Source organism: Trypanosoma rangeli (genome assembly GCF_003719475.1).
Source record: "Trypanosoma rangeli strain AM80 chromosome Unknown Tra_15.4_contig_00036, whole genome shotgun sequence".
NCBI lineage: Eukaryota > Euglenozoa > Kinetoplastea > Trypanosomatida > Trypanosomatidae > Trypanosoma > Trypanosoma rangeli.
This window is the reverse complement of record NW_021705780.1, coordinates 16,396-26,463: the sequence shown is the minus strand read 5'-3', so window position 1 is coordinate 26,463 and position 10,068 is coordinate 16,396. Positions and strand designations below refer to the sequence as shown.

The following is a 10,068-nucleotide window of genomic DNA, read 5'->3' as shown; positions in this document are numbered from 1 at the left end:
TATGCATATGTGTGTGTTTGTCTACGTGATTGACCTATTTATCTGCATGTGATGCATTTGATTATTATTTTATCCCCTTCCTCCATTGTTTGTTTTCGTCTTTTGTATGCTTGCCGATTCAGCTGCACACAGTGCCCCAAGCCAAACTTCCTGCGTGTGTTTGCTGCCACGGTGGAAGGTAAACCGTAGTACGTGCTCAACTCTCTGTTTGTGTGTTCGTGAAGGGGGAAAAAGACGGATACGAAAGTAGCAGCAGTGGAAAACATTTCCTCGTTGGGGCAGTGGTATGGTGTGTGCGTCTTACGTCTTGCGTGCTGCCGTGGGCAGCAAGGCGTTGGTGGCCCCTGTGGCTGCGGACATCATTGAGCAGGCGAACACAAACCTCCCTGGCATCCCCCACTCTTACCGCGTGTGTCGCGCGTACCGTCAGTGGCTTAAACTCGCCGTGTTGTGCCCGCCCTCCGCGCTATGTGAGTTGAACGAACACGCCCAGATGAATGAACGCTTTGTCATTATCATTCGCCAAAAGTTCCGCGAGAGTGCGGAGCTGCGCGACCCCGAACAAATCGCCATTGCCGTGCAGACCAGTGAGCGCAGTTTGGCGATGTTCCGCTTTTTAGCCGCAGACGGGGCGAAGCGGCGGTTCCCGGAGGCCCGGCCACGACTGAACCTTCACAAGATGGGCTTCCTCGAGATGGCGAAGATTAACTACACCCAAATGGCAAAGGAGTACTGGAATACATACGTGATGCGGCGCTGGTGAGGGGAGAAGAGGGGGCAGCGGCCTCAGGCCTTTTCCATCCAACAAAAAAGGTGAGAAGAGGATACCTGCTAAGAAGGAGGCAGTGAGGAGCATATATTTGTGTGGAGGGGGGTGTTGCGGTTGGAAAGGAAGAGGGGTTGGCTGCGCAGGAACGCCGTGGGGCGCTGGAAGGAGATCCTGGGAAGCGGGTGACGAAGGCAAAGGGGCATGTGGGCGGTGTGCCCCTTTCCCATCCAGAGGTACGAAGAAAAGAGGAAAGAGGTGGGAACCAGTGTATTGTCCCTAGGCAGGCAAACACAAATCCAGGAAGGGGACGCACGGATTTTACGCCTCCAGTGTTTAATCTGATGCTGTGGGTTTTGCTTGGATTTATTTCTGGTTTTTTCCTTTTTCTTTCCTTGTGCCCTTTCCTCACGCGAGGCCGCAGCACAGAGACGGTCCACGAGGGAAAGAGAGAGAGGGGGGTAGGGAAAAAAAAAAACGGTGAAAAAGAGGGTGAAGAGAAGCACAGAAGGAAGTGGGGGACAAAAAATCAAGGGAATTGACGCCCGTGTTACATCAAAATGTCGCAGCACGTGAACACAATACCTCCGCCAGACATGGATCTGGAGGACGGCAGCTTCTGCAGTGACGGACACAAAAACAGTGGTGGGTCCTTCCCACACCCGTGCGATGTACAGAGTCTGGCATCCGTCGTGCTGTCTGCTTGCCTATCGAGGGAGGAGGAGGGGGAGGGATTAAGACAGCGAGATTCGTTCTGCCAGAGCGAGAAATCGCAGGAAGAAGCAGAGAAGCAGGAGAGCGCCATCCTGCCTTTGGTGTCGCAGGAAGACTGTGGCGAGGCACCCCTATTAACGCGGAATTACTACAGGCAGCTGCTGCTGCGCCGAAATCAGGAGTTGCTGCAGGTGCAGGCGGAGTTTGATCGGTACGCCGAAAGAATGAAGATGCAGTTGGAGAAGAAAATAGACCCTGACGGGCCACAGCCTGTGGAGCTCCGAATTGACGAGGGATTGGAGCTTCTCTCCAACACCCCGATCATGCTTTCCTTGCTGGTGCGCTGCTCGTTTCGAGAGCCGGAGGTGGGAAGTGACGGTGCGGCGGTGGTGGGCGAAGGGGCGTCTCCACCGGCACCAACACCGCGGTCAATGCCAGGCTCAAGGTCCTCATCGCCCTATGCGGCAATGTACTCCAGGCCTCCACCTCGCGAGTGGACCGCAGGCGCCTCGGAACAGTACGAAAAGACGCTGCATGACCATGAAAACGAGCTGAAGAAGATTGCTGAGGACTATGAGCGGTACGCCGCAGAATTGGCGAAGCGGTTTAAACGACCCCCGGTGGTTATCCCCCCACACCTGGTGAATTCCTTCGCGGACACCAACGTTATTGTGGCAAAGGACCACAACGGGCGGATGGACTTGGCCCTCCAATTGAAGCAGGCGTCGCCAGAAAGTCCCAGTCCCAACAACAATAATGTCGAGGGCAATTCTGCAGAGTTGCAGCGGGTCCCTGAGGGCGACGAATTGCCGTTGTCACAGCAGGAACAGCTTGCTCGCTTTACCATTGAGTCGCTTGCTAACGGTGACATTTGCGAGCGGGACGCACTTAGTGGACAGTTGTACTGGGAGGCAGAGCCGCCCACAGTGCCGCACTACCTCCTGCCCAGTCGGCTGCTTGACGAACGCGTGGCTGAGGTGGTGTGCAACTATCGCTTCTACTCACGCCGTTGGGGTGAACAGTGGAAGGAACTGGCGGCCGCTGTTGGGGGCGAACAGGGTGCTGAGCTGCTGCATCGCTACGAGACACGTGAGTACTCACTGCTACTGCCACCAAAGTGTAGGCGAGACTTTTTTGAATCCGCCGTGGACTATGACACCTTGCTGCAGGAGCAGGAGTTTATCATGGAGGTGGTCGAGCGTAACTTGATGGAATATCGTTCCGCGTTGCTGGACAAACCACCGTCGACACCACATGAGCAACTCCCACCGGTGGAGTCGCCTTAATCTTCTCCCCTTACGAGGCCCTTACGCAAGAGTGCAAACTGCAATTCCCGTCGACTGATTGTGTTTGCTTACTGCCACTGCGCGCCACTTGACACGCAGGCACGTACACATGTAAGGTATGTATAAATGTGGGATGCTTCCACCCACCGACTTTTTTGTTTCTTGCGTTGATATTGTTATTTGACTTGCTTTTTTTTTTATTTGTAGGTTGCCAATTATTCCCTTTTATTTTTCTTGTTTTTGTATGTCCCTCCTTTGGTGCCTTTTGCCACGTGGCAGGGCCCACATCAATGAACACATTTCTCTGTGTTGCTTTTTTACATCTCTCTACACCTGGAGCCATACTTGTGTGGGTGCGAAATGATCGTTGCCTGTGTGGCCAGACCGTAGGAGAGAAAGACGTGGGGACAAAAAACAAACAAACAACTATGCTGTGAGCGGGTCTGCCCGTGTTTCTCTCTCTTTCTCTCTCTCCTTGTGCATGGCTGCGTGGATGTCTGTCTCTGTCATCACCTTCGTCTTTTTGTACATGACTCTGCTTCGCCTGGCAGCGTACACGCACGGAAGAATTAGGGCAGAGTTGAACTGCAAGTCTGTGAAGAGGCGTGTGCAGGGGGATTGACAACCACGCACACGCACATTTATTTATTCACAACAAGCAACTGCAAGTCTCACGTCAACCACCATTATACACACACTCCTGTCAAGAGGGGGAGGAGCAGTGAGAGCTGAGGCATAGAAAAGGAAGGAAAGGAGGGAGGCAGAGTGGGGGGGAACGTGAGGGGAAGGATGCGGCGCACTCTATGCCGTCTCTCAACCCTTGTCAAAATAGGCCGTGGAGCGGAGAACGTGACGGAGGCGGCTAGCAACGCCCTCCTGGAGTCGCTCCAGATGCATGGCTATTGCTACGTGCAGCATCCATTCATTCAGAAGGAAATTTTGGATCAACTTCACCGTGACAGCCGCATCTTCTTTGAGCGGTACATTATTGGCGCCGCCGCCATTGCCAATCCTGCGATCATGACCGCAGGATTCAAACATGACACGTGCCAGCAACCTGTCATGCCTCTTACACCGTACGAGTTGGAGAGCATCAAAACGTCCACTGGATTTCGTGGTTACTACCGCTACGTCGGAGCCAGTGGGCTGGATGACGCAATTGAGTGTTTTTCCATCGGTCGCGAGGTGGAGGACCCGGCACAATTGCGGGAGGCATACTACAAACTGAGCGGATGGAGCGAGGAGGAGTACAAGCCACTCATTAGCCGACAGACGCCCTGGCAACTGCTGCTTAACCGCTGTCACGTCGACGCAGGAGGCCTTAGCACCGACACCTTCATGGCCGACTACCGTGAGATGATGTTGGCCTACTACGACCTTTGCGCCGAGGTCTCACTTGACGTGCTGCGGCACATCAGTTGTGGTTTGGGCGTTCGCCCGTCGATTCCACAAGGTGGCCCGGACCCGCAGAGCGGCTACGACCTTGAGTTTTTTACCCCCTTCCACAACAAGTTGGACTTCGATTTGCAGGCAAAGTACTACCCACGGCTGGGGCAGGTCCCTCGCACGACTAACGGGGTTGAGATGAAGGACGCACGCTCCGTCTCAAACCCGGGTGGGGCGAAGGTGCTGCGACGCAAAGACACCCTCGCGCAGCCTCCCTTGAAGGAGGGCGCGGGTGAGGCAAACAAAGAAGTGGCCATCCGCCTCGATACACACAAGGACTTGAGCACCATCACCCTCTTAGCGCAGGATGCTCTTGGCGGGATGGAGGTGTGGGACGAGGAGGAGGAAAAGTACGTCGCCGTGCCTGTCCTCAACGACGCGCTGCTTGTTAACGCGGGCATGTTTTTGGAAAAGTGGACCGGTGGACTTCTGGAGGCTACACCACACCGCGTGCGAAACGTGAAGGAGGGCCGCAGCCGCTGCAGCGTGGTCTTCTTCTGCCTGCCCAACCACGACACGGCTGTGGAGCCGTTGCTACAGCAGGATGAGAACCCCTCGCTGGACGCCCAGGAGGGATTCTACGCCGGGGATCTTATGCCAGCCTCACAATGAGCTGAAGACGCAGCGGCCACTGTCAGCGCCCTTGCATGACGCCGGGTGCTGCGGGAAGGAGGAAGTGGAGAGGTAAGGAGATGCGAGAAAGGGTAAATAGATAACCGCGAGACTTCTTTAGCGGATTTACACAAGATGGGGGGAGGGGGGGGAGAGAGACGGGTGTGCGGGGATCGAAAGCAGCACCAACAAACAAAAAATAAGGAACAAAAGTAAGTAACATGCTGAGGAGCACACAGCGAGGTGAGGTAATTTTTCAGGAGCCCACCGCAAGCGTAAGGGTAACAATGGGATGATGGGGACAACGGTGGGATGACGTACACGTAGATACATATAACATACATGCGGGGGACGCCATTTGTGAGGAATGCAGCTCCGTGTGTGTGTGTGTGTGTGGCTATGATGTTGGCATCATCTTATCCATTAAAACAGAAGTAAAAAAAAAGAAGAAGAGAGAAGGCAATAAAAAACCAGGTGGATGCAGTGGAAAGAAAATGAACCGAAAGGTAAGGAGAGAAGGAATTCGCATGTTTTGCCAATAAAAAAGACGTTATTTCTTCCTTGTTACTTTATAGGACAATATATACATACGTTGATTAGCATGCATGGGAAGGTGTATGTTTGTGTTGTTTTCTCGACGCGTGCCGTGCGCACAGCATAGACCTCATATAGAGGGGATGAGCGGCGTGGGGGAGGGGCAAGCCAAGCAGTAAGAGGGGTTGTTTGCGATCCCCCGTTTGAACGCCATGTGGGAGGGTCTGAGACACGCTTCTGCTCCTCGTGCGTTCACCTGTGTAGCGAAAAGGGACGGGGAGACAGTGAAGGAACGAGGAACGGAAGAGGGCAAAAGTTGCGCTCATGTAGAAAAGAGGGTAATCGCAAAGTATAGAGTAATTTTTTTTTTTTTTTTTTGAAGCCTCTGTCGCCCTGTTCTCCTCACACGCATGCGCACACGGAGTGTGAGTTGGTGGCCGGTGGTGGAGGGAGGGAGCAGGAGTGTTTGCCCTCCTGCTGTGGTTGTCGTTGTTGTGTTGCTTGTGTTTTGTATTTTTTCTATTGTTGGTGTTATTATGGTCGCGGTATGCCTTGGTGACGGTGGAGGAGGCGCCAGAGAGACACGCGGTTACCGCCGCTCTTCACCACCCGCACGCCCTCGTACTCGTTCACTCACGCATGCACGCCTATTTTTTTTTTTTTTCTCCCCAAGGTCGCCTGCGTTACCGTGATGAGGTGCCGCGGCAACCGCCAGACGCAGCTTGGCACCGAGGGGAGCAGGAAGCACAGCAAAACAGTAATAATCATAAAACGTACATATTGTCCCTTTTTGTTTTTTTCTGCCTCTCTTTTTTTTTGCTTTTGTTTTGTCTGCCTGCATCGCTGACTCCGCAATAGGATTTTGCGCAAGGCAAGGATAAGGTGCACTTTTTGTTGTTGGACCACACTCTGCAGGAGTTAGGCAGTCGCGTCGGTAAAGCAAGCATCAATCATCAAGGAAGAAAAAGGGGAGAGACAAAGCCATGGACTTTCTCGATGAAACCGTCATTCACCCCATCACGGCCTTCACCCGCAACAGCCGCATGCTCGTGCGCAAATGCCAGAAGCCGAACTACGGCGAGTTCACCACGGCGGGAATGGCGACGCTGATGGGGTTTGTCATCATGGGCTTCTTAGGTTTTTTTGTCAAGATCATCTTCATCCCTATCAATAACGTCATCCTAGGCGCATAACTGCATAGAAAATATAGGATGTGAGACGTGTTGACTGGGGGAGGAGTATGCACTGGCGTTCCACGGCAAACGCATTGCCTCCAACACTTCACAGCGCACCTCTGATGCCTTTCAATTTTGTTTTGTATTGGGGAGCAATGTATGAGGGGGAATGCGTTGTCCACGACCAAAGGCGCGCGTATATATACACACACGACATGTATGTATGTGTATGTATGTATATGCCATTATGAGGAGGTGAGGATAGTTACGTAAGAAGGAACGAGAAATGAGGGCAGGAATAAGAAGAAGCAGGCGATGATGGTGAAGGACAAAAATAAAGGTATTTTAATCCCTCTCCCCTGCCCGACAACGGAGTTGGCGGTGGGGGTGAGATGCATGCGTGGTGCATGTTTCTTCCGTCCGCTGAGGGTGGCGGGGGAGGGAGATAAACAGGGAAAAAGAAGGGTGTCGCATGTGTCTTTGCGGATGATCAGTCCAAAATGTTTAATAAAATGTGCGTCAGGACAGACTCATCTCTCTGCCCGCACGCACACCTCCTTTCACCCTGCATCCTATTTGTGTGCGTGTGTGCTTCACTGATTCTTTGTTGTTGTGTTGTTGCCACAGTGAGAGCGTGGTATACGACCTTCACTCCTTCTGTTTTTATTTCCTGACGTTTTCGAAAGAGGCGGGAAAGGGTTGTTGTTCTTGTTCTGTTTTTTTTTTTTCGCTCGGCTGCCGCCACTCACAGTGTTGTATTGCCTACTTTTGTTTATGGCTTTCTCTCCCTCCCTCCTTTACTTTCCTTTTTTTTCATTTTCCCTTCATGCATGAACCTGACACTTTTTTACTTGGGAAGTGGTACGGGCGGAGAGATATTTGCCTTTACGGGGGGAATTCGAGTCGTTCCGGGAAGGACTCTGCCCTGCTGGTGCGGGATGGCGGCGATCAAGCGTTCACTGAACGTCGGCGTGGTGGGAATGGGCAACATGGGCGTCCCCATCGCTCGCAACCTAGGCTTCAAGGCCCGCAGTGCCATGTACCTTCAGATACATAGCCGCACACTTAGCAAGGCTCGCCGCGTCTGCGATGATCTTTCGGTGGATGGTGCTTCGTGTGCCATGCGTATTCATGATCGCTATTCAACTATGACGAAGTGGTGCGATGTGATGCTGCTGGTCTTGGCAGATGTGCGTGCGGCACGACATGCTCTTTTGGAGGACAGCGAGGCACTCATTCGCAACGCACGCAAGGGCCAGATTATTGTGGATCACACCACGGTGGATATTGAGACTTCTCGCGAGTGTGCCTACGAGGCAGAGAGGCGGGGTGCGCACTTTTTGGATGCCCCGATGAGTGGCAGCCCGCGCGCCTGCTTTAATGGTCAGCTGGTGCTGATGGTTGGCGGCCACGCAGAGTCGTTTCAAAAGATGCTGCCAATATTTCACATGTACGCTGACAACGTCCATCACATGGGCGTCAGCGGCAGTGGGTCGGCAACCAAGATGATCACGCAGGCCCTTGTTGCCTCGCATAATGCGGCGGCAGCAGAGGCGCTTATTATGGCACACCGATTGGGCGTGGAGGACCAAAACAAACTCGTACAGGTGCTGGATGCCTCGTGGGGCTCAAGTACGATGCTGCGCCGCAACGCGGCGTTGTTGCAGGACCTGGTTCGTAACCCCGACAAAGCCCCGCCGACCTCCACTGCCAGCGTTGACCGATTGCTAGAAGACCTTGCCCTTCTTGATACATCACTTCCAAAGCGAGCGGGGGCGACGACCTTGGCGGACGACGCAGATGCCGATGAGCCCTTTCCTGTGTTGGACACTGCACTCCGTTCGTTGGCAGCAGCCTCAGATGCGGGGATGGGCGATCGCGATATAGCCACCGTTGTGCACTACGTTCAGGCAGGTGAATTGGAGCTGCGCAATCGCCGTGCGACGATGCCGGGAAGCGACAACTCCGCGGGGCAAAATGCGGTGGAAACTCGGGACACGCAGCCCGTTGAGTTTGGGCAGGAGGACTTTTACTAGCGACGAGTGAGGAAACAGTGAGGGTGAGCTTCTTCATATTGCCTAGCTGAACCCTAAGAGGCAGGGCATGGTCTACTTAACATATTTTTTTTTCGTTGTTTGCTTCTCGCGTCATGCACTTCCTGAACCACGTGAGAGTCTACCTGTTTTCCCTTCTGCGCTTGCGTGATTGTGGGATGCTATGTCTCGCTCTTTTGTTTCTGCCAAATTTGTTACTTTCAGCGTGGTACTTGCTTGCCTGACGTCTGCGTCTGCGTCTGCTGCTGCTGCTGCGTGCTTCTAGTGATTGCATCAACCGCTTCGGGGCACACACACACACACACACACGCGCAGCGGCAGAGCACGCGTGAAAAGACAACGCGCGAAAGTGAGAGAAGCAGTGACAGCAAGTCAAAATAATGGCAGTGTGTAAATAGCGGCGAACTCGCGCTGACCGGACCCCATTGAATGCACCACCTCTTTGGTGATAGCCGACCACAAGTGGCTGCTCAAATGCCGCCATGATGGTTTTCAGGCGCTACAGGAGCAAGACGACAGCGTCGTGTGTGTGTACCTTCTGGATGAGGTGGAGTTCGTCATGGTGGTGGCAGACACCGCCGGTTGTAGTGAAGTGGACGGCGCCAGGTTGCATGGCCCTCATGGGAATCGTTTGCCGCGCCGCTTAACCCGCAGGCGCAAGTCCCCCGATGACGTTAGCGAACATCGCGGCACTATGAAAGAGGCGTTGCCACCGCGGCGGCAACACCCCGCGGTCACGATCAGGACCGTTGTGATGATGACGCGGACGACGCTCTACGTTTGCGACACGTCGGCCCCTGCATACTTTTTTCTTCTCTTTGCCCTCCGTTTTTTTCGTTGGCGCCTTGTAATTTCTTTGTGATCGGCTCCTGAGTTTCGGGGCAAGGCCGCGATGCGTGCGCTCAAGGCTGCGCCGTCACCAAGGTTTTTTTCCAATAAACCCCACAGCTGTGACACAGGCGGCGGATTCGGAGCTCTAAGGCCACCTCCTCGTCGCACCGGCGCTTGTAGCGAAGAGTCTCGATGGCGGCGAGGGTGGTGGGAGAGCAAGAAGGAACGGGCCTGCCACTTCGACGCGTGAGGCGAGCACCTCTGTTCCGGCACTGTGGGAGGCATCCGCTCAACGGATGCTGCAACACGACAAGCTGTATGCTTCAGCTGAGAAGGATTACGCCTAGCGCATTGCCCGAGATATTTTGCCGCACGTGACAGCCCTTGCCTTGTCATGACCGAGGAGTGGGGAGGGTGCTTTATTTCTCACGCGCCGTGCCTCTAATGTTGAGAGTGAAGGTGAGCCGAAGGACGTTTCTCTTGTGGGCATATCACCCCGTTTCTATCTTGAGCCTCCCGGCGCTTTCGTTCGTTGTTCTCCGCTGCGGTTTTAAACTGTTTGACCTGGAAGTTTGCGAATTTATTATTTTTTCCCAAAATAGCGTCATACCAATGGCAGCGTGCAGTGATTTCGAATATATATATATATA

The 10,068-nt window shown here is 53.7% G+C and overlaps 5 protein-coding genes and 1 pseudogene across 5 annotated transcripts, besides 11 other annotated features; 5 read left to right on the top strand and 1 right to left on the bottom strand.

Moving 5' to 3' along the window:
• Positions 1-286: 286 nt before the first annotated feature.
• Positions 287-763, top strand: TraAM80_01733 (uncharacterized protein; the record flags this gene model as incomplete). Its single annotated transcript, XM_029378764.1, has 1 exon — positions 287-763. One exon carries the CDS (start codon positions 287-289, stop codon positions 761-763), a length of 477 nt encoding a protein of 158 aa, XP_029241382.1.
• Positions 764-1,326: 563 nt separating this feature from the next.
• TraAM80_01732 (uncharacterized protein) lies at positions 1,327-2,766 on the top strand (the record flags this gene model as incomplete). The annotated part of the gene is made up of 1 exon (XM_029378763.1): positions 1,327-2,766. The coding sequence occupies one exon, from the start codon at positions 1,327-1,329 to the stop codon at positions 2,764-2,766; it is 1,440 nt and encodes a 479-aa protein (XP_029241381.1).
• Positions 2,767-2,918: 152 nt separating this feature from the next.
• Positions 2,919-2,969: a sequence feature (A-rich).
• Positions 2,970-3,220: 251 nt separating this feature from the next.
• Positions 3,221-3,240: a microsatellite.
• A 315-nt stretch (positions 3,241-3,555) lies between these two features.
• Positions 3,556-4,824, top strand: TraAM80_01731 (2OG-Fe(II) oxygenase; the record flags this gene model as incomplete). Its single annotated transcript, XM_029378762.1, has 1 exon — positions 3,556-4,824. One exon carries the CDS (start codon positions 3,556-3,558, stop codon positions 4,822-4,824), a length of 1,269 nt encoding a protein of 422 aa, XP_029241380.1.
• A 377-nt stretch (positions 4,825-5,201) lies between these two features.
• Positions 5,202-5,220: a microsatellite.
• An 89-nt stretch (positions 5,221-5,309) lies between these two features.
• Positions 5,310-5,346: a microsatellite.
• A 372-nt stretch (positions 5,347-5,718) lies between these two features.
• Positions 5,719-5,736: a microsatellite.
• Positions 5,737-5,833: 97 nt separating this feature from the next.
• Positions 5,834-5,894: a microsatellite.
• A 251-nt stretch (positions 5,895-6,145) lies between these two features.
• Positions 6,146-6,189: a sequence feature (A-rich).
• A 127-nt stretch (positions 6,190-6,316) lies between these two features.
• TraAM80_01730 (unknown) lies at positions 6,317-6,539 on the bottom strand (annotated as a pseudogene).
• A 209-nt stretch (positions 6,540-6,748) lies between these two features.
• Positions 6,749-6,772: a microsatellite.
• Positions 6,773-7,326: 554 nt separating this feature from the next.
• Positions 7,327-7,359: a sequence feature (A-rich).
• Positions 7,360-7,363: 4 nt separating this feature from the next.
• TraAM80_01729 (dehydrogenase-like protein) lies at positions 7,364-8,569 on the top strand (the record flags this gene model as incomplete). The annotated part of the gene is made up of 1 exon (XM_029378761.1): positions 7,364-8,569. The coding sequence occupies one exon, from the start codon at positions 7,364-7,366 to the stop codon at positions 8,567-8,569; it is 1,206 nt and encodes a 401-aa protein (XP_029241379.1).
• Positions 8,570-8,807: 238 nt separating this feature from the next.
• Positions 8,808-8,850: a microsatellite.
• A 25-nt stretch (positions 8,851-8,875) lies between these two features.
• Positions 8,876-8,896: a microsatellite.
• A 250-nt stretch (positions 8,897-9,146) lies between these two features.
• Positions 9,147-9,449, top strand: TraAM80_01728 (uncharacterized protein; the record flags this gene model as incomplete). The annotated part of the gene is made up of 1 exon (XM_029378760.1): positions 9,147-9,449. One exon carries the CDS (start codon positions 9,147-9,149, stop codon positions 9,447-9,449), a length of 303 nt encoding a protein of 100 aa, XP_029241378.1.
• Between the last annotated feature and the right edge of the window lie 619 nt (positions 9,450-10,068).